General features: G+C 39.6%; 1 protein-coding gene across 2 annotated transcripts in view; it reads right to left on the bottom strand.

Annotated features, from left to right (window-relative positions):
• The window catches only part of LOC134220350 (calcitonin gene-related peptide type 1 receptor), a 141,701-nt gene that overhangs the window by 38,975 nt on the left and 75,613 nt on the right, over positions 1-27,113 (bottom strand). For both annotated transcript variants that reach the window (XM_062699384.1, XM_062699383.1), the window contains exons 5-6: positions 14,782-14,873; positions 8,269-8,395 (exon numbers count right to left, since the gene is read on the bottom strand). In XM_062699384.1, coding sequence (XP_062555368.1) covers positions 8,269-8,395; positions 14,782-14,873 — 219 coding nt within the window. The remainder of the gene's footprint in view (positions 1-8,268; positions 8,396-14,781; positions 14,874-27,113) is intronic.

Here is a 27,113-nt window from a genome sequence, read left to right as displayed (position 1 = left end):
ATAGTCTTGAGGACTGCATTAAACTACAAATGCTTTTAACCCGTTTAGAGGGTGGTGCGAGCGAAACCATTTGTCACTCAGTATCCATAAATGTCAGACAATAACGTTCAGCAGAAAACGAAAACCTATTATTTACAATTACATGCTGGCTGGGACAGCTCTTGAGCGAGTGCAACAAATCAGGGATCTTGGAGTTATACTTGACGACGCACTAACCTTCCGTTTCCACTACGATTACGTGATTTCTAAGACAAACCGACAACTTGGCTTCATAATGAAAATCGCCAAAGGATTTCGTGACCCATACTGCCTGCGATCGCTCTATTGTGCGCTTGTACGATCAACACTGGAGTTTGCTGTCACTGTGTGGTGCCCTTATCAAGCCACCTGGATCTCGAGGATCGAATCTGTGCAAAAAGTTCGTGTGCTTTGCTTTGCGCAATCTTCCTTGGCGTGATGGCCAACATTTCACTCCATATGAAAACCGCTGTCGGCTGCTTGGGCTGGATACTTTAAATGTTCGACGCCGTGTGGCACAGGCCATGTTCGTAGCGAAAATCCTCAATGGTGCTTTTGACTCTCCAGCAATACTTAGTAAGATGAATTTTACGCTCCTATGCGTCCGCTGAGGAGAAGGGACTTCATTCAGCTTGGTGCTCGAAACAGTCGATATGGTCAGCATGATCCAGTTCGATATATGTCATCCAATTTCAACGCAGTGTTCCACCTCTTTGATTTTAATCTATCGCCAGCAAATCTACAGCGAGTTTTCACAACACACTTTCGAGACACCGTTTGACACAAACGTAGTTTGTTAAGTTCTGTTTTACTGTAGTGATTAATTCTTGTGTATTATGATTATGTATTATGTGTATGCTTGTTAGATTCAGTGATAAGTTTTACCCTTGTAGTCATTGAGACATCAGATGTCAGATGACAATTACTACTAAATAAATAAATAAATAAATAAATAAATAAATAAAGTGATATGTATATAAATACGATCGATCCAATAATAAGAAAAAGTTGACAATAAATACAACACATACAACACAAACCTCTGGCTTTTTACGAATAATAATGATTGTTAGAGTTAATCAAATTAATTAATTAATTATTATTTTTCTGGTCAATAATATTTTCGGTGTTGCAGTTAGATCAACAATCGGAGATTTTTCTAATTCGGATTTTCGGACTCAAATATGAAACTATACTTTTACATTTTTTGAAATCGTTTTTGCCAGAAGTCGAATGGTTATATGATATCTATCTATGTTTCACGTTCTACCTAGAGGTGTGCACCGGTCCAATATTCGTCGGCGGCGGCGTTTGTCAGAATTTTGGTCGGCGGCGTTTTCGGCGTCACGCTGAAAGTCATTCTACCCGGCGGCGGCGGCGGCGGCGTGAATCGGCATGGCGATTTTTCCATTACGTCTTTCTGAGATTTATTTTTTATTTTTTTCGGAAAATTTTCAAGACATTAAAAGAAGAATTGTTTGAAGTTTCGAGAAATCTTTGGAATTACCAAGAGAAGCTCTTTTGAATTCCAAAATAAAATTGTTTGGAATTTCAGCAGAAAATTTGTCGCAATTTACAATTTTTCGTCGCAATTTTCAGAATTTTCACAACAAAAAATGTTCTTAACTTCTACAGGAAAAACTTCGGAAATTTATGAAAAGTTCTTGTTAAGTTTCTGTTGAGTATTCTTCCAAATTTACACAGAACATTATTGATAATTATAGTAGAGTGCGGCTGGTTGGATGGGTGTTTTACCGTTGGCTTTCTCAGTCTAGAATAATAAAGACGGCTAGTTTGGCATGGCCAACGATAAAACAGTCAATTCTTAAGAATTTCCGCGGGAGACTCTAAGGAGTTTTCGAGAAAAATTCGCTGGAATGTTCAGGAGAAATTCTCTGTAAGTTTAACGGAAACTTCTTTAGAATTTCCGCGGAGGATTGTTCAAGAAGATTCAACGAAAAATTGTTCGAAATTAATGGAGTTCTACAAGAAATTCTTTGTACAGTAGACGTTCGATAACTGAAAGTCATTTATCTGCAATGCTTTTAACTGCATTTCGAAAGTTACATCAGTTTTGCAGTTATCTAACAGATGAGCTTCAAAACTATGTCAAAGTCGATGATAACTGCATAGCGGTGAACAATCAGATGCACTTCTATTTTGACGACGTCTGGCAATTGTTTGATGTCTAGAATGCGTCATGTTGCAGTTATCGAACGACTAGTGTATTGTCCGTAAGAAATTCTTGGGAAATTCCATTGGCCGAAAGCCGTATGTCCGAACTGGTAATTTGGTCGAAAAAGTTGTTTTCCCGAACAGGTCGTTTGGCCGATATGGTCGTTTGACAGAATCGGTCATTTGTCCGAAAATATCGTTTAGGCCAACAGGTCATACGGCCAAATGTCAATAACTGAATGGGTAATTTAGTCCATAATATCCATTCGTTTGGCCTAATGACATTTACGTTGAAAAGGCTGTTGAACGAAATTTCGTAACCTCTCTACTTTTAAGTCGATACTGGCATTTAAACCAAAAGCCATCTTACCAAAAATGTATTTTTACCGAAAACGACATACAGCCGAAATGGACATTCAGCCGAACTAGTAATTTGGCCGAAAAAATCGTTTAACCAAATAGATCATTTGACCGAAAATGGTGTTTGGTAGGAATGGTAATTTGGCCCGAAATTGTCCTTTCTGCAAAACAACCCTTCTGGCCGATCGAAATTTCCTGTCAAATGACCTATTCGGATAAACGTCTTCTTTGGCAAAATGATCAATTCAACCGAACAACACTTTTCAAAGAAGGTTATAGAAAGGACATTTAAGGGCCAAATGGCTCTTTCTGCTAAATGCCATTTTTACCAAATGGCATTTTTGGTCAAGTGATTTCCGTCAATGGTCGGTCCGTCCAAATTTTCCTTTTGGATGTACATTAGAGTGATTCAAATTTTGACTTTTTCGCTCCTCTATGTTTAAGCGATGACATTTGATGTTTTATTAATCCTCCTTAATTTTTAGCTAATTTGGATGTAACTAAACTGAGCACGCGCAGTTTCAAGTTTGTATGAAAATTACTATTCGCAACGTTGCTCATTCGGCTCTAAAAATATATAAATACGTTGCCAATATAGAAAATTTTGCAATGAAACTAATCGTCTTTGTTGCAAAACGATTCTATGCTTGCAAGATAAGTTATTAGAGAAATACTGAATCGTGATAAAATCAATTTAACACTTAAAAGAATAACATCAATATCAATAATGAGCATTTTTTGTTTCATTAATAACTTTGCTTATAAAAGTCAGATCACTCCGCAACAACAACTGGCCTCTCGCTTTGGAAATATTCTATGAAATCATCGTCTCGATTACATTTGAGTAGTTAATGGGTCGCAACACGGAACAGTTTTTCACTGTTGTGACAATTCCTATAGTAATTTCCATTCAAACTTCAAACTGCGCGTGCTCAGTCTAGTAACATCCAAATTAGCTAAAAATTTAGTAGGGTTAATAAAAAATCATATTTCATCGTATAACCATAGAGGAGCGAAAAAGTCAAAATTTGAATCACTCTACTGTACATCGCTTTCGGCCAAACTACATTTTCGGTCAAACCAGTTTTGATCTGATAACAGTTTCCGTGAATCGTTTTGCTTAATTGTACCTGGCTAGATGTCTTTTGACCTAAAGTCCAGTATCGACTTAAAAATAGAGAGGCCACGGAATTTTTTGACGTAGGACTTACGTCTCTCTTTACTATACCGGGTGTCATTCCAAAATATTCAAATCGACCTTCTCAATCGACCGTCTCAATGGACGAATTTCTGCGGTAAGCCCCTCAATCGACAGATTTCAAGTATGCCTTTCATGTCCATGCTTGATAAGACCCGAAAAACTTGTTTCAATAGGCATGAAACTGTTTTCAATGAAAAACATTGAGATATGGGTACCGCATAATTCTTGCATCATTCCATTACCACCTTCTCATTGGTGCAGACACCAGCGAATGAGCAGCCGCTGGGTCTGCCGAGAAGCCATAAAATAGCGCAACGCGATTTTTTCCTTTCATTCTGACCGAGACAAGCGAAGCAACCGCATCATCGATTGAACAGCACTCACACCTTTTAGCAGGGAATGAAGTCTGCACCGACCGCTTTTTCGGATCGACACCATCGAAGCCGCCATCATCAGCCGAAACCTAGCCAGTACAGCAGCAGTCCACCCTACAGACCCGAAAAAGCAGCAATGCTGAGCAGATACCGGCAGCAGCAGCAGAGTCGAGCCGAGACCGGCCGGCATCGGTGATGAGCCGAGACAGGCTGAAGAAAAGCCACATGATGCAGCATGTATGTCCAAAAAACAAACGGTTCTTCAGAGAGCCAATAATAGAGATCAATATCAAAGCTTTCAATACCCTTCGGGAAAGAAATTGTACTTGGGTGCCAAATCCAATATTCTAGTGATAAAATTTTATGCGTGATTTTCATAAATAGCTTCAAAACTAACAGTGGATAATTTTTCTGATTTAACCGCGAAGTGGACAAAGGACTTCGCTTGACCATGCCTAACAAAAAAAACATAAGATGTCCAAATCTCTCACATAATATTTGGATATTTCGATTTAAAAAAAACACCGATAACAGCTCAAACATTAATAAACTATCAATCGATTTTTCATCAAATGTTGGATTTTTTGGCATTGATCAAGAAATATCTAGATAAACATTGTTCGATACTGACCGCACACAAAGCGAACGTGACTGAATGATTGTCCCATGTTACCAATTCTAAATCTTATCACCCGAAATCCCATGTCCGGGTGTTTCCTTCCATCTACTACTAACAATGCTGTCTCAGAAAATAACACGTACTTCTCACCTGAACTGCAATTCTAAGCTCGCTTGCCCGGCTTATTGGCTTGTATTAAGCGAAAAGTCCCGTTAGGAAATAGACGCCAGCAGCGAGCAACAAGCGTAAAAAAGAAGAAGCCCTTCTCGAACGCGTTGATGATGATGACGCTTTGGCTGACAAAGAAGCGGGATACAAGACACTAGCTGATTGGCCCACCAATTGGGAAGCAGAGAAGATTCAAAATAAGGTATAAAAAAAAAGTGCATTCGCTCGCAGAGCATTCAGTCTTTTTATACCACCACTAGAAGTTCGCGGTTATTTGAAAAGATCGTTTTTTTACTTTTTGGACTTAGCCAAAGCAAACAGCCTTTTTCAAGGCTCTAAGAGTTAAAAATAATTTTCTCCTTCTGTCGCTATCGCACGGATTAGGAGGCCCTACATCCCCTGCTGGGCCAACTTGTGGCTTATTTCAGGCAGTCCTTCAGTGGGAAGGTTGCCACTGTCGAGGCTAATATTCAGTGACCGGACAGATACTTCCCGAATTGTTTTTGATGATTCTTGTTCGAGGTAGATTTGATTTCTGTGTCAGTTTGATGAGAAGATTTTGCCAAGGAATGGTATGCAACGCCGATTATTTATCCAAAATAGTTGATGTGAGAAATTTGGACATATTATGTATATTAAAGGCATGGTCAAGTCCTACGTCCACTTAGCGGTTATGTCACAGACATTACCCACTGTTCGTTTTTCAATGGTCAATTGACAAAAATCCCATTTCGCCAAACAAGTGGCCATTTCTGACCATATTACCCGTTCAGTACGAGGTTCACTCATTGAAATTTGACCGTATGACCCCGTTGGACCAAATGACATTTTTGGCCAAATGGCCCATTCTGTCAAAAATCTATTTCTGCTAAATGGCATTTTTGGGCAACGATGGTTTCGGCCAGACGGATTTTTCGGCCAAATTACCAGCTAGGCCGTCCGTCACTTTCGGTCTTATTGGAATGGAATGAAAATTGAATCGAAAATAGAAAGAATTTTCTGAAGAAATCCAAAAACAATCTTCAAAAATTCCGAGCATTTTTCCGAAGTTTTAAAGTTGGCTATGCCAAACTAGCCGTTTAATTATGAACTTCTCCCTGCGAAAAAAAAATCACTCTAATAAAGGATAAACGACTAACCGTCTTGATTATTTTAGATTGGGGAAGTCAACGTTAGAGCATCTCTTTCACTAGTCAAAATTTTCTGTGTGAATTTTAAAGAATACTCAACAGAGACTCAATAGGAACTTTCCGTTAATATTCCGAATATTTTCCTGTAGAAATTTGGAACAACTTCTGGAAAAAACTCTGTAGAGATTCTCATGTGAATCCCAAACAATTTTCCTTGGTAGTTACAAAGAGTTCTCGAAACTTGAAAGTAGTTCCCGTGGAAAATCTGAAAATAATTTTCAAATGAATATTTTGGAAAACTTGAAGAATTTCTGGGGAAGGCGAAATTCAAAAGATTCTCCCGTTATTGTCGTGAAAATATCCAAAATGACCAATTCAGTCGAACGACACTTTCGACCGAATGTCCATTTTGACCAAATTGCCCTTTCGACTAAACGACTATTTCGACCGAAGGACAAGCTCACGATGAGGAACTGTTCGACCAAATGAGATTCTCGGCACAAATATCTGTAGGCTACATATCCTACCAAAGTCTGAAAACATAATGAGAGCATATAGAATATTTTGATTTTGACATAAAATGGATTCATAATTTATTTTCAAATATGTATAAATCATCATGATTGATTACATATTTTGATCTCATGTTGCTGTACATATATTACTAAATTGAAAGATATGGCATCAAACTGTGTACTTATTTTGCTATCGGAAACCAATATAAAATTTAGTTTTGCGATTTGCTCTCATCGACAGCAGAAACAGTTTTTGATTTGATGTCACGGTAAGCTAATTCTGCTATACGTTTTGTTATTTTAACCGTTATAACGACCAAAAAGATATCAAATTTAGTAAACATAATCGTTGATTTCACAACATTAAAACAAGTTGTCGATTTGCTCTTAAGCTTTGCTCGGGTAGATTTCTACCAAATAGTCTTTTCGGTTAAACGATTCGGCCTAACAACTTTCAGTCTTGTGACTTTCTGCCGAACAACTCTTTTCTGTTCAAAAATTCAATTTCAATTAGATTTTTTTTATCTCAACGAGAACTCCTTCGCAATTTTCACGCTTAGTTTTTACGGAGAGCTCTTCGAAGTTTTAACAAGATATTGTATGGAATTTTCATGGAAATAATTGGTATCTACACGAAAAAATCTCTGGAGTTTCAACGAAATGTTGTAGAGATCTATCAGGAAATTATACGGAAAATCCAATGAATATTAGGAGTTTCCACTGAAAATTTCAATCGGCGTGGAAAATTATAGATCAGCGGCGTGACAAATTTTAAACGGCGGCGCGCCGATGCAAAAATGTCGGCGGCGGGGGCGTGCCAAAAACTGTCGGCGGCGGCGGCGCACACCTCTAGTTCTACCTGCTTTTGAATTTCCTATTTTTTTCCGAATTTGAATAAAAAATCCTTTCGAACTGTCATTGGAAATTATTTTTAATTTCTATGAAAAATTCTTGAATCTTAATGGCAGTTCAAATTTATTTAATGTAATTTTTTTCCAAATTTCCATAGAAAATTATTTTTAATGTTTAATGGAAATTCTTTTGAAGTTTCACTGATTTTTTTATCCAGATATCCTATATGGAAATTCTTTCGAATTTCTAGTCAGAATTTTTAAGAATGTCTCCTAGTTTCTATAGGAAATTCTTACGACTTTTATAGAAAATCCAGAATTTCATCCAAGTTATCACGGAAAAATCATCGGGATTTTCATGGAAAATTCTTACAATTTACTAATTGTCATACTTCAAGTTTTCCACGAGAAATTCTGTCCAGTGATTTTTTTTAACGTAAAATTTTTCCAAAATTTTAAAAGAAATTCTTCCGAACTTTCACGAGAATTTTTTTCTCGTAAATATTTTCCAAACATCCGCGTGGAAAAAAATAAGTTAAGGCTGAACATGGCAGTTACTATCGAAAAGTTTTTCAGTTACATATGGGCCTAAGAGCAAACTTTAAACATTTCTAAAACAGTGAAACATTGCTTGCGCAAAGTTGGAAGTATATTCCCAAAAAAAAGCTGTTAAAATAAATTACACAGTGAAGTGCAAATCACACACTCTTCAGCCGAAACCGCATGCATGTTTTCGAAGCTCCCACTCCACAGCATAACAACTATTTCACGCCTTGCGTCGCACACACACACAGTTTCCACACCGAACCGTTCAACGATTTGGAACTGCAATTTTGTACGTAGTGAGTGGCACTTACCCCGTTCATGTTGGTTACGTCCGGATCTTCGACAACGAACTTGTACCAAACAATCCAAAAGATGCAGCTCAGCGCCAGGGAGATGAACAAGTTGATGTGGATGCGTATGCGAGTACATTTGAGAGTCCTGTGGGAAAATGCACAAAACGGAAGGAAATATCGTTATGGGGCAGCAAAAAGCTAGAACGTCGAAAGCTACTGTTTTTTATTGCACTGTGTCACAATCCCAATCGTGGATATGTGGAAAGGGAGTTTTATTATGCCACTAATGTAGTGGCAAGAGTACTCGGCACATCGGTACGCACTGAATTGATAATGAGCAATAGAGATGGGTAGCATGATACGGCGAGATTTGAATTCAAGAAAAGACTCGAAAGAATTGTAAAAATAATGGATATGACTGCAAAAAAAAGACAAAATTACATGGCTGCAGTGAAGAAAAACTAATGAAATTATTTATTGACTTATACTAAGGCCGTAGTGGCCTTTGCAGTACATAAAAGTCGTCTCTATTCTCCAGTCTACGAAGGGTTCGCAAATCGTCTTCCCCCTGATCGATCGCCTTCTTGTGTCTGTCAAATCGTTGTCGAGAACCATTTGGCCACTAGGCCGAACGGTCGTTAGGCCGAATGGCCATTAGGCCGAATGAGAATTGGGGAGTGAGAAGTTAGTAGTGCGCAATGAGGAAGAAGTAGAAAGGAAGAAGGAAAAAGTAGGAAGAAGTAAAACGTAGCAAGGAAGAACGAAGAAGGAGGAAGGAAGAAGGAAGAAGGAAGAAGGAAGAAGGAAGAATGAAGAAGGAAGAAGGAAGAAGGAAGAAGGAAGAAGGAAGATGGAAGAAGGAAGAAGGAAGAAGGAAGAAGGAAGAAGGAAGAAGGAAGAAGGAAGAAGGAAGAAGGAAGAAGGAAGAAGGAAGAAGGAAGAAGGAAGAAGGAGGAAGGAATGAGGAAGAAGGAAGAAGGAAGAGGGAAGAAGAAAGAAGGAAGAAGGACAAAGGAAGAAGAAAGAAGAAAGGAGGAAGAAGAAAGGAGGAAGGAGGAAGAAGTGAAAAAAAGAAGGAAAAAGGAAAAAGAAGGATGAAGTAAAAAGAAGGAAGAAGTAAAAAGTAAGAAGGAGAAAGGAATAAGGAAGAAGGAAGAAGGAAAAAGGAAGAAGGAAGAAGGAAGAAGGAAGAAGGAAGAAGGAAGAAGGAAGAAGGAAGAAGGAAGAAGGAAGAAGGAAGAAGGAAGAAGGAAGAAGGAAGAAGGAAGAAGGAAGAAGGAAGAAGGAAGAAGGAAGAAGGAAGGAAGGAGGAAGAAGGAATAAGGAAGAAGGAAGAAGGAAGAAGGAAGAAGGAAGAAGGGAGAAGGAAGAAGTAAGAAGGAAGAAGGAAGAAGGAAGAAGGAAGAAGGAAGAAGGAAGAAAGAAGAAAGAAAAAGGAAAAAGGAAGAATGAAGAAGGAAAAAGGAAGATGGCATTAGAAATAAGAAAGAAGGAAGAAGGAATAAGAAAGAAGAAAGAAGAAAGAAGGCAGAGGAAGAAGGAAGAAGGAAGAAGGAAAAAAACAGAAGAAAGAAGGAAGAAGGAAGAAAACGAAAGAAAGAAGAAATAATAAAGAAGAAGAAATAATAAAAAAGGTAGAAGGAAGAGGGAAGAAGAAAGAAGATACAAGAAAGAAGGAAGATGGAAAAAAGAAGAAGGAAAAAGGAAGAAGGAAGAACGAATAAGGAAGAAGGAAGAGGGAAGAATGAAGAAGGAAGAAAGAAGAAGGAAGATGCAAGAAGGGAGAAGAAAGAAGGGGTAAGGTGAAGAAAGAACTTCTCATTTTGCACTTCTTGCTTCTTTTTGCTAATTCGGCCTAATGGCCATTCGGCCTAATGACCTTCGGCCAAATGATCTTCGGCCTAACGGCCTTCGGCCTAATGGCCTGACACCGTGAACGATGGATGCACGCAAAAAAGAGCGTTCCCGAATTCGTGAACCAGCAAAAATACACCGTGATTTAATTCATGGATTCGGGAACACCAGTCACGTTTTCCAGATGGTTCCAGAGAACGTGACTGTATTCCCGAATCCGTGACTGTTGTTCCCGAAAAAATACACCGTGAACTCGTTAGTTCACGAATTCATGAACGCTTTTTTTTTGCGTGTGGTTGTTCCAACAGCTGATGCAACTCGTGGTTCATTCGCCTCCTCCACGTACCGTCCGCCATCTACACCCCACCATAAATGCTATGCTGCCCTTTCCTTTCGAAAACTCCAAGTGCGCGTTAGTCCTCCACGAGCATCGTCTAGGTTTCGTGTCCGTAGAGAACTACCGGGCTAATGCGCCGTTTTGTAGATAATCAGTTTGGTACGGCGGCGAACTCTATTCGATCGGAGCGTTTTGCAGAGTCCAAAGTACGTACGATTTCCAGCCATGATGCGTCTCCGAATTTCTCGGCTGGTATCGTTATCGGCAGACACCAGTGAGCCCAAGTACACAAATTGTTCTACCACCGATGCAAACTCGCGGTGGGTGGCTCACATTGTCTACCAATCATGTACTTCGTCTTCGACGTGTTGATGACTAGTCCGATCCGCTTAGCTTCCCTCTTCAGTCTGATGTAGGCTTCCTCCATCTTCTCACAGCTACGTGCCATAATATCTATGTCGTCGGTGAAGCCAAATAGCTGGACGGACCTATTGAAAATTGTACCACTCGTGTTGATCCCTGCTCTTCGTATTATGTTGAATAGCAGAGACGAAAGACTATCACCTTGCCGTAACCCTCTGCGCGTTAAGAAGGGACTCGAGAATGCCCCTGAAACTCGAACTACGCACATCACCCGATCCATCGTCGCTTTGATCAACTGTATCAGTTTATCCGGAAATTCGTGTTCGCGTTGTTAGCTGCCATAGCTGGTCCCGATCGATTGTATCATATGCGGCTTTGAAATCGATGAATAGATGATGCGTGGGCACGTTGTATTGAATGACGAACACCTGTACCGTGGTGGAGCGTACGCCCATAAAACCCACCTGGTATTGACCCACGAACTCCCTTGCAATTGGTGCTAGTCAACGGCATAGAATTTGAGAGAGTACTTTGTAGACGGCGTTCAGCAATGTGATTGCGCGTTGGTTGCTACAATCCAGCTTATCGCCCTTTTTGTAGATGGGACACACGATACCAAATCTTGGTAATAACCCAGTGCAGCGCTCTAGCCAGTGCCTCACCACCAGTGGTCAACCCCAGGGGCTTTGTTGTTCTTCAGCCGGTCAATCTCCTCCTGGATTTCATGGAGATTCGGAGCCGGTAAATTTATGTACTGCGCGCGTTCTCCCAGGGTCATCACCATACTGCCATCTTCGTCTGACACATCGCCATTTGGGTGTTCTTCGTAGTGCTGCCGCCACCTGTGGATCAACTCACGCTCGTTCAAAAGCAGGTTCCCGTTTATATCCTTATACATATCAGGATGTGGCACGTGGCCCTTACGTGAACGGTTCAACTTCTCATAGAACTTTCGTATGCTATTAGCGTGGTACAGTTGCTTCGTCTCTTCACGGTCTCGATCTTCCTGCTGGCGCTTTTTCCTCCGGAAATCGTGACTCGTTCGCCCTCGTGCGGTGTTGCAGCAATCTCGCCCATGCTGCATTCTTCTCTTCCACTAACTTCTCACATTCGCCGTCATACCAGTCGTTTCTCTGATCCGGGGCACCGTACCAAGTGCAGTGGTTGCGGTGTTACCAATGGCGGATCGAATATCTCTCCAGCCATCTTCAAGAGACGCTGCGCCTAGCTGCTCTTCCGTTGGGAGTGCCACTTCCAGCTGCTGCGCGTATCCTTGGACTAGCCTACCGTTTTGTAGCCGCCCTAACATTGGGCCGCGTGTTGTACACCGTCGAGTTTTGAGCGTAGGCATATTGCAACGAGGTAGTGGTCGGATTCAATATTCACAATGCGGTAAGCGCCGACGTTCGTGATGTCGGAGAAGAGTTTACCGTCGATTAGAACCTGGTCGATGTGGTTTTCCATTTGTTTGTTAGGTTATCATTCGATGCGGTGTGCAGACTATTCGGTCTATACATTTCCTCCCTTCCTACCTGAGCGTTCATGTCACCGATGGCGATTTTGACGTCCCGCAGTGGGTATCCATCGTATGTCTGCTCCAGCTGGGCGTAGAACGCTTATTTCTCGTCGTCGGGTCTCGCTTCGTGTGGGCAGTGCACGTTGATGATGCTATAGCCGAAGAAACGGCCTTTTATCCTCAGCTTGCACATCCTTGCGTTGATTGGCTACCACCCAATCACACGTTGGCGCACCTTCCCCAGCACTATGAATCCGGTTCCCAGCTCGTTGGTGGTGCCACAGCTTTGATAAAAGCTAGCCGCTCGAAGCCCGCTTTTCCACACTTTCTGTCCTGTCCAGCAAATCTCCTGCAGCGCCACGACGTCGAAGTTGCGGGGATGTAATTCATCGTAGACCATCCTGTCGCAACCTGCGAAACTTGGCGACTTGCAGTTCCATGTTTCAAGCTTCCAATCGTGATCATTTATTCGTTGCCTAGGTCTTTGCCGATTATATCGAGTCGTATTATCTCTTATATTGTTCGTAATTATTGGTTTTACATGCGGCTTATTGGGCCTGCGCAAACCTCCTGTCTCGTTGGAGGGCCGTTGTGTCAGGTCTGTTTTGCGTCCCACCTGACACCAGGACTTGGGCTTGTGCGCTTTGAGCGGCACACGGTCGCTTTGGTGGGGCCTATTTGCGGATACATGCAGCTTTGTATAGGAATTTAACAGGGCCCACTGTCAAACCCCACCACAAGTCCCTGCTACCCGAGAAGGCAGTTCCATGTTTCCAATCGTGATCCTTTATTCGTCGCATGGGTCGATTGTATCGAGTCGTTTTATCTCTTATAAGTTATAACCTCTCGTAGAGGGCCGTCTTGTCAGGTCTGTTTAGTGTCCCACACCAAGACTTGAGCTAGTGCGCTATGAGTGGCACACGGTTGCTTTGGCGGTGCCTGCTTGCAGATACATGTAGCAATTGTCTTGGGACCTTAAAACTGCCGTTATGTACAGTACTTGCAAAATTCCCTACATAATTGATGATGTCATTATTTTGGATATGAATTATGATTTTACCATAACACTGATTTGCGTTTCACCACAATCCATGTGTTAACTTTTATGCACAGCTCAATTGAATTAAATCGGGAACACTGATTGCACTTTGCACGTGATAGCCTTTCCGGCTCATTAAGTTCCAAAATTTCAAATCTGCATGTTGATAACCACACTTCATCGCCTTCTAAGCTCATTGGAAAATATCAACATCGAATTTAGGGTCAGCCACCGTCTATGCCGTAAATAATAGAACAATAAATTTCTATCAAAATTTCAAACCCTCATCCCTGCTGCTCTCAACAGCAGGGGCTCGTAAAGGTAGCCGAGATTTTTCGAATCTAATGGCACCAAGCGAATCTAAATGCGAGGGAGAGAGTGGACCAAAGTAACGCGTCACAGTAATACTACATTGAAACTGGAACACATTACACCTGTTTTTAGTCGATCATGTGATCTCCAACTGTAATGAAATAATGAGTTGACAACACGACAAAATTAACAAAACATCAAAAACAATTTTGGTATAGTATTCAAAAAGTTGTAAAAGTTTAGGTCCACTATAAATTCCAACCACTTAAATGTATTACCAAAGCATAGGAATAAAATTCACTGTGTCCTTGTACCTATTTATTGAAATTTATACAATAGCAAGCAATACATCAATCAATAAATAACAAAGAAAATGGATATGATAGCACAAAATTAAATGTCACTCTAGTGGGAATTATCTCTTCCCTGACTCATAATAGACGTATGATTTATAGTACCTAACCAAAAATAAAATAATAACGCAACATGTCCGTTCCTCCTCTACAGTTCTACACGAATCTGAAATAGTCATCGAAGCAAGAATTGAAAATTTATGAGAGAATTGGGCCCTGACACCCGTACTATGCCGGCTGCGAAACGTGGTAGACATGTAACTGTACCTGTCTACATGAATTCCTTTTAAATATATGAGAACCATACAGTTGGAATCAAACAAGTTTTCGCAGTGCTTTGGAAAACGGTACCCGACCTAAAGATGAACAGCAATTTGGGCACGAAAACAACACACTGGGGAGCAGTTTCGTTCCGAATGCAAATGGGACCATCGACTAGGGTTGTTACACGGAAGAATGTTTTCGTGTTCTTAAGAGACAGCGCCATGTAGACATATAAATGATTAGAGCACACTATATATTGATTTTCAAATATAAGATATTCTTAGTTAAAGGAGGCTACCTTTTACCAATTAAGTGTGTATAAGGTCGAGTTGGTTTAAGCATGTTTTTAAATATTCCGTATTTAAGCATTTCGATTTTACATGTAATTCTAATTAAATCAATGTCCAATATAAAAAAGGAACAGAAGTAACAATTTTTTTCAAAAAAAAAAATTTGTTCAACACAAGTATTTTTACGACCTTTCCATACTTACCTAAAGCTAACGAAGATGCACAGCGACGCGATGAGCGTTACGAGCGAGATGGTGTAGCCGCCGATGTACAGGTCGTTAACCAACCGCCGAAACTGCGTACATATTCGGTATTGTTGGGATGGGAAAAGAGAGTTAAAAAAAGTTGGAAAGATGGAAACTGAATTAGTGAGGCAGGAAAAGCGACATGGTTTAGAGATGCTGAAAAAGCGACGGTGTCGCCTGTTGGTGACTGTGACGGCTGTGATGAATTTTCCACTCGTTTGTAGTTTTGTGGCAGATCATAAACATGTTTAGAGATGGTGTAGCGGTGTATGATATGGTTTGGGTGCACATTATCTGGAATTTATTATGCAACAACCATTGAATACTCTCATGACACGTCATTGGACGAGCTAACGTTAAAATTATGACAATTTGTGTAGGACAGCAGTTTTTCAATGGATCTTTTATTCTTAATACATAATACAAAAATAACTTTGGCGGTGATAGATTAACTTACAATCAATTCAGTTTGATATATTGCCCATTATTATCAATCTTGGTAAATATCTTTGATTTTGTGGTCTAAGTAGTCTCGTTTGTAGCAAAAAAAAAGTTCTGAGAATTCCTTACCAGATCAGATCACATTCCCATCCACTCAATTGGCCATGGAGAGGAAAAACTATACGATAAATTTAATTGACAGCTTGAGTAATGAATCTTTTCCCGTAGCTTGTGAAGTCTGATGGTAGGAAGCTTAGAAGTGAAAAGAAATACTTTATCCGTATCAACATCGAAAGAAGAGCAAGACAGTTGCGTGAAGTTTCGCGTTCTACTGAACAGCATTGATGAGCGTTCTTCTGCCTCGAAAAAGCAGCTCCATCAGGAGTGAAAAAGTTTTATTGTGCCCTGTAGGCAGTTCAATATTCATCCTTCAGCGGTAGAAGTAGACACGTAAGCACCGAATGTACGGTCAATAATTTCTTGATTAGGGGCCGTACACTTATTACGTAAGCAATTTTTCTGGGTTTTTCGACCCCCCCTCCCCCCATGTAAGATTTTTTTCATACAAATGATTTTTTATTTATATGAAGCGTAAGATATTGACCGACCCCCCCTCCCTCCATAAGTGCTTACGTAATATGTGTACGCCCCCTTAGCACACAAATCTTACAATTGAAAATTATAGTAACACAACAATGCACATAGTCGTTGTAAAAAAAAAGGTATATGTATTTTGGTATAGAGTTTGAATACAATTGATTGTGTACAAACTTTAAATAAATCGCAGATTTCTGTGAAATTTCACCGAAATCTCAACAGCAGAACTGTTCGGTGAATAATTTCACAGACTTTCGGTGGTTTTGACAGTTGAACAAAGGAAAAATCGCCGGAAATTCTGCTGTTGAGATTTCGGTGAATTGAAGAAAAATTCACCGAAATCTGTGAAATGATTTAAGTGTGTATATCACTATCTCTGTTTATTACGATCAAGTACGTCAGAAATAAAATGCGAAAAAGAATCTCACATGGCCGGGGTTGTCCCAAATCGCACTAAGCGCCAACCAAACATTTCTCATTTTTCTACCCAAGCTTTCGTTTAGCAGATTTAATTGATCACAAGTTGAATCGAGTATCCCTCAACCACATAACTGAGGATATCCAATAACAATTGTGCGTATATATGGATATGAATTGATTTTCGTTCCCCATTTACGAACACAGTCAAAAAGCCACTTGGTGTGGTTTGGCAGAGCCCCGACCACATAACAATAGCAAAATTATGTCAAACGTATCTTGCCGAACATTGCACACCAGTTAGTTACTACGTGGAATTAGTATTATTGAATGTACACTGAAGCCTATTCTTACGCGGGGGATACGTTCCGCGTAAATTGAAACCGCTCAATCAAACCGCGTACATCCCAAAATCCGCTTAAAAATAGTCGCATAAAAACTAGCCGCGTAGAAAGCGACCCCAGTGTATGTATGTAGGTCAATGATTTAATTTTTAAGAATTTCGATTCCAAGCTAATCATGACTGGTACATCGTTCATTTTCTTGGAAATTAATTTAATAATAAAAACAGATGCAGACGTAACTTATTAATAATTTATGATTCACCAATTAAATTATATGCAGGCACTGATGTAATGTCAACGCATTATGAGTGTTGTCGCAGGTAAAAGTTAATTCAATTATCATGTGATCAAATGAAAATGAAAGCCATCATTATAAGCTACATATCCGAAAGGTGAAAACACATAACCTCATGGGCTGTTCAGTGTGCACGGCTGGATTCATAACGGGTAGGGTGAAGATTTCTGAATCCAGATAGACGGCATTTTCGTCACTACTCATTACTCGACCATGCCTTTGTGCTTTACTGACGATGTAGTTGGAAGTGATGTAATGTGACGAAGCGATTAACCGAAATCCAATATAACCATGCTTGATGCATAATAGATAATAAATGTGTGTATTAATATGTTGCTACAAGGGAACGGAAAATCGAATGACCTACCGTAGGTCAACGATCTACTTAAGAGCACATCTACATGACATTCGAAGTTTCCGTAATAAGTGGATACTCAATCGACTCTTTGTTTTCATATTCGAAACTACCAAACTATTTACATAATATCTTTTTACATTGCATATAATATATTTCCGTGGCAAATGCATGTGATGCATGTTTGATGACAAAAAAAAGTTCAATATAGGATAGCCGAAATATCAAAAAAAAATTGGAAAACATAATTGAATTTGCTTGGTAGGGTTTGGGTCATTGTGAACTTTTATATCGTTAATTTGTTGATATTTTTAGGTGAAAACTAAACACACACAGATTCTCTATTCATCCCGTGGATTCGCATAAGTGTATCTGCTTATGGAACCACCCCACCCATTTTTGGCCCTTCATACAGGAGTTTGATGAAATACAAACAATAGTATAATCATGATCAAATCGTTTGTCAGATATGGCCAGTGCTATCGGCAGGTGCCTTGCTACAATAGATTGTAGTATCATCATCATCATCAAAACTAAACACACACTTCCTATTTTCCATGACGTTTCGGCCTATAACGGCTCAATAACCCAAAATTAACAATTTTCATTGAAAAAATATAAAATACTCGCTTAACTTTTCAAAAGGTCCTAAGTAACATTTTTTTCATGAATTAATTTGAGTAGCGCAATCAACAGACCAATATGAAAGCTTTTGATTGCACTACTCAAATTAATTCATGAAAAAAATGTTACTTAGGTCCTTTTGAAAAGTTAAGCGAAAATACAATTTTCGTCAACCGACTTGCAATAAATCAATTGCTTACCACCGTAATCATGCTTGCTACCGTCGAGGAGTCGGATCTATATTCTCCTGTATTCGATTTAGGATAACCTTGCACAGAACTTTGCCGGTCCCGCCGGTTGTCGCACTCTGCATCCAGTCGGCCGAAAAATCACGTAGTCCCAGGTATTGCAGAATAGTTGATGCAACATTTTGCGTGATGCAACATTTTGCATGATGCAATATTCGAGTTTCTATTTCCGGCCATTTTCGTTGTCCCGGGATTCGGGATGAACATGTTCGTATATCTCGGGAAATCCCGGGATCTCGAGATTTTTCGATGTTTCCTTAGAAAACTTATTTTTTTATTTAAAAACGATTTTACTCAGTGTTCAGGGGTAAAGTTCATATTTTATAAAACTCTAAAACAATATTTGATGCAATAATCGTTTAACTGGGTATTTGCTTCTTCAAAATAGAAGTTTTGTTAATGAAACCAAACTAAACAGTTAAGACCTTAAAAATATTCTCAGATTATTTACTATGGAAAACCAAGACTCTGTAAGAAATTTAATGATTGGTAAATTCGGCGACCTTCTCGAATTCCAATTAAATCCACTATTTATACGTGATTCTGAATATTTGAAGGCGATGCAATTGAAACAGGTTTTGTAAAACCAAATTGAGAATATTTGTACTTTTAACTGTAGTATACGTTACAGTTAACTCGATAATTATCGATAAATCAACGAGTACTCGATAACGATAACGTTAAATCAACGCTCACTTTATCGTCAACGAAACATCTCGTACAACCATTATCGTTATCGAAGTTGGCGTTAAATTAACGACGATAATTCATTGATTAACAACCCTGGAACAGATTATGGTTCAGGAAGATTTCAGATCTTAAACATAGTGTGGATGGATTATCATGGATTATCTACAGAAAAAAATTCGCATCATACATTGGCTGCGAAAGTCACGGGTAGCGCCGTACAGAATTTAGTGGGAGGTTGGGGAGTTGGTCAGTAGGAGTCCAAGCAAAGCTTTGGTCAGGAGCTGGTCAGCAGCAAAAAAAAGGTAGAGCATCTGGGTCGGACTACTTATACTTGCGAATGTGCAGGAAAGTTTGTTGTACGAACGTCGATTGGAAGGACATGAATTGGACCAAGAATTGTTTTGGAGGCATGAAGCTCAGGAAGACTGACCAACATTGAGTCGGCGGCGCGAGGAGATTAGCAAGGCGAATATCAGCTAGTGTACACAACCTCGCTGTAGACGGGAGATGGGTAGGAAGCAGGCGCCAAATAGATGTAACTGATCTTGTACTGTAGATACTTGTCGTTTAATTAATAGAAAGCTGTAGCTGCTGGAAAAAGTATCAGTCAGTAGCCCTCCATTGAGTGGTATAGGGGAATATTTTTTGTGAAGGTGTTCTATTAACTATCTCCGATATTTTCATGTCTGTTCCTCTCTTACTAATTTAATAATAAGATAATATCGATTGTACATCACACAAAACCTGAGCTCCGTATACATGCCTGAGCCTACCAAATAAATTAACTTAGAAAAAAAATCATGTCTGACGGGAGGTATAAAAATATGATATGAGTTTATCACCTAAGATGGGTTTCGTTTAAAAAAAAATAACTTTTGTGAGACGAAAAATTACACAGTTTGCGAACCGAAAATGAAACAGTATTTTTTTGTCCCGGGTATCCCGGGATTTTCGGGATTTCAAAAATAATATCCCGGGAATCGGGAAATCCCGATTTTTCCTAAATCCCGGGATTTTTTGTCCCGGGATGTCCCGGGATGGAAACTCTATGCAATATTCAGGCAGATAGCATGGAATGCTGGATGCCTTGGATCCAGGGGTGTTTAGGCGTTTCGCTCTGAAGTTCGGGGATAACACTGGCAGAACCGAATATGACGAGGACCGGCTTCCTGGAATAGTAGGTGGCGGCGATGAAAGCCGCAGCTGCTTCGGTCGAGAAAATGGTACGTATTTTCGGGAAGCTATTCGAGACAGTCATGTTGGCTCCGGTGGCCCTGATGACTACTCCACAGCCCAAGTAATACGGTTCGTTTTATGAGAGTAAAAAATACATCTTTCGAACATATAGTATGTTACGTTTTGGTATGAAAAACTGCTTCGATTACTTTCACACGACCCAAACAGCGCAAAAATTATCGGTATTTTCAACATCTGTCAGTTGAAACCTTGTTTTTGATTGCACATTCACAAGACTAAACTTAAGTACTAAGGATGTTTTCAGTAACCGACTTTCAACATGGTTCTGTCAAATTGAATACCAAAACAAAAATGTTGACCAACACGTTCAAGAAAATAAATTTTGTACAAAAAACGAATGAAAACAAGCATGCATGAAATGATGAACACCATTTTAATAATATTATTAAACATATACAAACTGAATAAATAAATCAAATTTGTTTCGAAGTCACGGTCGAAACATTATATGTGGCTCATGTTTCATTGGCTAACTTTTCATTTTACTTCTCCTAAATTCATGCGCCATTAATTGAAGAAAAATATAACGTGATATAACTATGCCAAAGCATAATTTTGAAATTGATATGTAAACAAATTCTCGAATCTGCAAAAGAAAAACAATATGGCGAGTTGTCGATAAACAACAGGGTCGATTAAGAACTTTCATAACATTGATCTTAAAAGATGTTGAAATTACGTTAAACTTCTATCATTGCGGTATATAGGGGAAGAGGCCCCAAAACGCCTTTTGTGGTTTCCCTCATATTTACCGTCATTAAGATGTCCGTAACAAAACTAGATCTAAAATTATGTAGGTTAGGCGAAAAAAGTTTCAAAATAGTGCATGGGAAGGTCGGAAAAACCGAAAATTTCCACATTTTGAAGAAACATCTAACATTTTGGCGAGGCAAAACGCCCTAGTGCCACTAACCTACAAAGTACTTGCGTCTCCACGGACTATCCATACTAGAATGCTGATTCGCCGACGCGTGGTACTTTGTTCCCTAGGAGCTGCAAGCTAAAAGGCGTTTTGCCTCATGAGTTTTCCGGCAGCAGAATATCACCACTTTTTTGAAATGTGAATGTTATCAATATGATTGAGATTTTTGACAATTTTTGAATGGCATCAACTAGCTATCTTGTTTAACTGATGCATAATGTAAAAATACCCTTGAATAGCGTTACAAACAAGACAATAGAGCAGTATTTGCTTAGCTAGGGCATATTGCCCCCCCTTCCCCTATTCTGACAAAATAAATGTCAAAAAATGAGCATGTTATGACATTGTTCGTAAAATCTTCCTGTAGACTTGTTTTATGCTGTGAGAATGTAAAACGAAACATCTCAAAAAACCAAATAAATGTCAAAAACTGACATGTTATCAGCAAGTTGTGAGAATGTAGTATGAAAATTCTTCTCTGATCAAATTACTGTCTGTTTTGCAAAAACGTTATCATAGCTTTCCTTGAATGTAACATGTTTTGTATTCCATTTTCCCGACCTTTATTCAACAGCATTATTAGATCTTAGTTTATAATGATGTTTTCGGTGTTACTTGGGCAGCCCCATCCGTATACCTGTGTTCATAATAGCTGAATTCTCTGTTTAACAGCTTGGCCACCGAGTTCTAACTACTTCGAAAATTGTGAGCCATGGAGTTGCTAATGTTGGCAATGTTGGAGTGCCAGCTCCTCGATCCATGCCAGTGGACTCGCTCCACTGGGAAGAGACTGACACCGACCGTCGTGTACAGAATCCGGTCCCCTTCGACAAGGTGAGGATTTTCTCCGCTGTACCGCAGTTTGTCCAGGAAGCTCTCATCACCACGAGATCTCTTCCGATCTTGTTCGCATCAATCCTCGTTCGATTAATTTGTCCCAGTCGACAATCGTCTCTTTGCTGTAGTTCCAGACTGTGGGTTGATGTGTGCGTCGTTATTGTTCTCATTGTTAGATTCGTTGTCGCTTGAATTGAGATCTACCACACGCGGGTTAGCTTCACCTGTATCGATGCAATTTTTGTCCACGTCTTTGCTCTGTCGTTCAGCGGTATTGGATACTGTTCGTTTTTCTTGCTGAGATCCTTGTTTGCTTTGGTCTCGTAAAGTTACGAGTGTTACGTTATCTATCACTATGTGTAACGGTATTTGTACCTTCATCCTCATTCGTATTACTCTGACACCGTTTGGTACCCCAGGAAAGAAGTTCTTCCACACTTTGTTTTGCCTGTAAATCACTTTTCTAAATTGCTTCGTGTTCTGTGGGATGGTTGTAGTAGGGCTGGTAGGATATGTTGTTCTTGGGAATGAGAATGATCATACTTTTTCGTTACTTATCCGGGAAAGTTTGGTCAGACCATATTTGGTTGACAAATTCCAGGAACCGGATCTTGGCGGGTGGCGGTAGGTTTTTGAGCATAGTGTATCCTATCCCGTCAGAACCGGAGGTCTTTTTATTGCTGCTGGAAAGAACAAATGACAGCTCGGCGGAAGAAAACGGTAATTCCTGGGAACCGGAAAAGTTGTGAAGGACGATGTGCTACCAGTGATTGTCCACTGGAACTCGGTGTGGAGTAGTCGTTAACAGACGTTACCTCGGCAAAGTACTCCCCAAGCGTGTTGGCTACCTCAGGTCGATCGGTAATGGTATGATCAGATGTATCGAGGTGAATGGGGAACGATCTTCGCTGGACACTAAGCGCGTTGAGTTTCCCCCAGAGTTCGGCAGCGGAATGGAGCCGGGTTGACCGAATCGAGTATTATTGACCTGCACTTGTAGTGCTATTCTTTGCTGGAATGAAGGGCACACACCATATCGGGATAACCAGCGGGAAGTCTCCGTAGCGCTCGGAAGGCCTTCCTTCTCGCTTTAACCAACCGAGGCATTTGATCCGACCACAAGCGGAGTGCCTTTCGCCGAGATCGGGTGCTGCCTCGCAGGATGCAGGCAACGGCATCCTCAAGGACGGTTTGGGTAAAGATGAAGGAAGGGTTGAGGGCGTGTTTCGTTCAAATGTGCGTCGGTCGTGGAGGTCATACGCCTCCCAGTCGGCGGCATCGTAGCGCATTTTTGGCATCTGGGTGATATCCAGTGCCGAGGCATCAACGGTGACCGAAATCAGAAGGTGGTTGCTTCCGAATAAGTCTGCAAACCCTTACAACTTGAAAGCAGAAAGAATAGATTGACTGGCAGCAGTCACGGCCAAATGGCCATTAAAGAAGACGGGCGAACCTTTGTTGAGTTGCACAAAGTTCCTAGTCTCGACAGATTCAAGCCCCAAGCCGGGTGATGCGCGTTCATGTCTCCCAAGAGAAGGACAGGGGGAGGAGAATCAAACTCCGACAACTGGGAGGTCTTCGTTGAACTGGAGTACGTCGAACGGGACATCCGGAAGGACCTCCATCGTCACAGAATGCCGGATGTTTGAACCTACCTTAAAGTGCACCTGAACTTTCCTCCGAAGGAGCGATTCATGAAGTCAAGTGCGACCCGATTGGCCTTCTCCTGGGCAATGATCCACTGCGGGCTGTCGTCCCGAGTAGATGAAAATAGCTCAATAAGTATTGATTAGTATTGACAAGTATTTATTAGATAGTAAAATCAGATATGGATCTGATTGATATAAGGCATAAAAGATCAGACCACAATATCAATATTTTGTACACAGGATTTTATTTTTACACGATTTTTTTTCGCTCGTGTTTTTTATCTTGTGACTTCAATTTACCACCAAACTCTTCGCAACATATTTCAAAAAATCCAAGATAAATCAAAGAAAAATCACATGATAATTGATATGCGTTAAACATTTAGGATGAGTGGAAAATTGTGAAAATATAAATCGTGTAAAAACAAAATCCAGTGTACTAGGGGGAATGACGGCTTTGGCAGGTTTTGTTCTATTATTGGCAGGGGGTTTTTTTATGACTGACTAGGCTCAAATTTGGCCGAAACAATCTTTGCATATCAAAGAATATTGTGGCCAAATTTCATAAAATCTGGTCGACAAATTATTAATTAATTAATTAAAATTAATTTCTCAAATATGATTCAGTTTATGCCTTGGAAAGGTAAAATGCGTAAACGGTACCCGTAATTTCTTGTCCAGAAGGCTTAAAAAATCCTTGATAGTTACTTAGAACTTATTTATAATAAACAACAGACGTTGAAAGCTATTTCATGGAAATCATTGTTGTTTGTAGTATGATTTACAAAATTAAAATGAACGACTAAAATTTTCAATTTTTTTAGGGGTGACAAAATTGGGTCGAAAACGTGACAAAGTCGGGACGTGATAAAATAGGGTCGAAAACGTGATAAAATCGGGGGTAGACATAATCGGGGAGTGACAAAATCGGGACGACACTGTATTTGTAAAAACTTAACAAAGTGAAATGCAAATAACTTTTGATCTGCGTACGATATCAGCACTACTATCACGAAAAGATGCGTCTTAAAGAGCTCTTAAACTCGTCTAAAGACGACTTCTTTGAGAAATTTTGAATAAAAAAGTTAGAACGAAAAAACTGTTTTTTGTGGGACTGTTTTTTGTGGGACTGTTTTTTGTGGGACTGTTTTTTGTGGGACTGTTTTTTGTGGGACCAGCCTAAGTTGAAATGGGAAAAATGCTCTAAATCCGTCAATTTAAGAGCTACAGGAAACATTTTCTTAGCAAAATGATTGGAATAAGCAATACTACAACAACTTTACAGAAGAATGTTTGCAACTATTTCTGCAATTTTTTTTTGTTTTATGAAAATAAGGACCACCCTATTTTTCTATCAACACCCGAATAAGGTCCGTACTATTAAGAACAACTTTGTGGAACAAAGTTTTATTCTAACTCTGCTCCTTGTGGCTCAAAATAGCTATTTCCACCTAATTTAGAGCTCTGTGGGTGGACCATTGTCCAGATATCAACTCACCATTTCGTTGAACCTTAATCACCAGGTAGGGAAAGAAACTAACGGCAAGAATAGAACTTACGTTGCTGTAGTGCAGTTTTGACGTAGGACTTACGTCTTTCTTTACTATACTGGGTGTCATTTAGATTTTTGGAAATCGAGAGCGTTACGTTGGAAGGGAAGATTTCAAACGATACTAGCGCCTTTATCTTTCGATGTATTTTTAATATGTATATATCAATCGACTCGTACACTCTCTAGCAATTTGCCTATTTCATTGAAAATTAAGATTGTTAATGATAAACTATTGAAAATTTCAATTCTTGGCACACCCAGCAAAAATTTCATATGTAATCAATCCCGTGCATTCCTAACACGGACATCAGAATGCGGTATGTCACGGGCCTTCGGGTCTAGCGGAAGATTTTCTTCGTGTATAAAAGAAGCAGTGCCTGCCGTGTTACAATTTGTGACAGCAACGCGTACTGACGTGATTTTTGCTCACACATTGTTCGTTTCGTTCGTTCATTCGCTGTGTTTTTTTACCTACACAGCATGCAGTCGCCAGCAGTAGAACTGCCGGTGGGTCTGCGAATATGCATGAAAAAAGTGGGCGCATTTTTTGTCATTCTGTGCTTGATGATGGTCGGATGCAGTGGTGTCGGTTGCGATGGATGCAATCGCCCATCGCATCGCTCGGAGTTCACGGCTAGAGGCCGATGATGACTGAGGCCGATGACATAGTGACGCGTGTGCGTGCGCGAACGCGTCCAAGACAAAAGGAATCCTCTTGCTGATATTCTGCTTCACGAGTGCTTAGACGCGTTCGCGCACGCACACGCGTCACTATGTCATCGGCCTGAGGCAGCGAGGGCAGCGGTGGTGGATGAAGAAGAATAAAATTAGAGGGATTTGGTCTGCTCATCCACGAAAAGTGATTGGTTTCATAATCCACATGATCCCGAGATGGGTACGACTCATGGCATATGACGGACCATATGTTAAGTTGTGCTTGGTACTAAACGAAACGTACATTAAAACATGGTTATACTATAACAGTTCTGATTTCCCAGCAAACAAAATCAACTACAATGATGAGAATAAAAATTGGATTAAAATAATAACTTCCATTTATTCGCAAAAGGCATTAGCAATTAAAGATGCACAATCAGCAATAGTGTTAATATCCATTTTAGATTAGAAAGTTTCGCTGTATTACATGTAAATGTTTTAAAAAAGTCCGCAAAAAAATTTTCAGGAGAATATTTAAATGAACATAATCTTATTCTTTATTTTTAATTTTCTGAGAAATTATATTATTAAACTTGACGTAGACTTGAAGTTTGGAATCAAAACATTAAATAATTTTTCGTTGACGTATTAGCAGTACACCCGATTCTATTTTTACACGGATTTTTTTTACACGGCCGTGTAAAACAAATCCCATACAAAATGTTTGCAAAGTTGCTCCATTTTGCATGATTTGTCGAGAAATCATAAAACTTATTTTACATGGATTTTCAGATTTTGAATTGAAAACTTTTTTTTCACGGAACGCATCCCCCGTGTAAAAAAAAGAATCGGATGTACATCCTCTATTTTAGTAGGGTTACTGCTCCTTGACTTGTTTCTTATTGTTGTGATTTTTTCAGCAGTAAGCACGCATGTTAGCAAAAAGAAGCAACGAAATTTGTGCTGTATTTCTTGTTTGGTAAACGGGTTCCCCTAAAATAGCATATTTTGCCCAAGTCTGAAAATATTTTTAATAGAATTTTAAAACTTCAAATACTATCATCATTAAGAAATCTATAAATGCCCTACATTTGCTTAAGGCTTAATAATTAGAAACAAAGCAATTCTAATTATGTATTTATTTATTAGTTTTATTTTCAGAAGCTTTGAATAAACAAGGAAGTTGTCGTTTCCAATATCAATACCTATAATCAAACTCCATAGATCCAAAAATTAGAAGTCAAATGTAAATACGTTGCTTTCATATAAGTCCTACGCGTACTCGCGGTCATGTTAAAAACATTACCCATTGCTAATTTTTATTGTTTATTCTATATTGAATCAAATAATTTTAGAACAAAATCGTTTTTTTGCAATATTCACCTGTCATATGAGTAGTTGTTTT

The sequence above is a fragment of the Armigeres subalbatus genome, chromosome 3, assembly GCF_024139115.2.
Source record: "Armigeres subalbatus isolate Guangzhou_Male chromosome 3, GZ_Asu_2, whole genome shotgun sequence".
Taxonomy (NCBI): domain Eukaryota; kingdom Metazoa; phylum Arthropoda; class Insecta; order Diptera; family Culicidae; genus Armigeres; species Armigeres subalbatus.
Note: the sequence above shows the minus strand (reverse complement) of the source record. Positions and strands in the feature narration are given on the sequence as shown.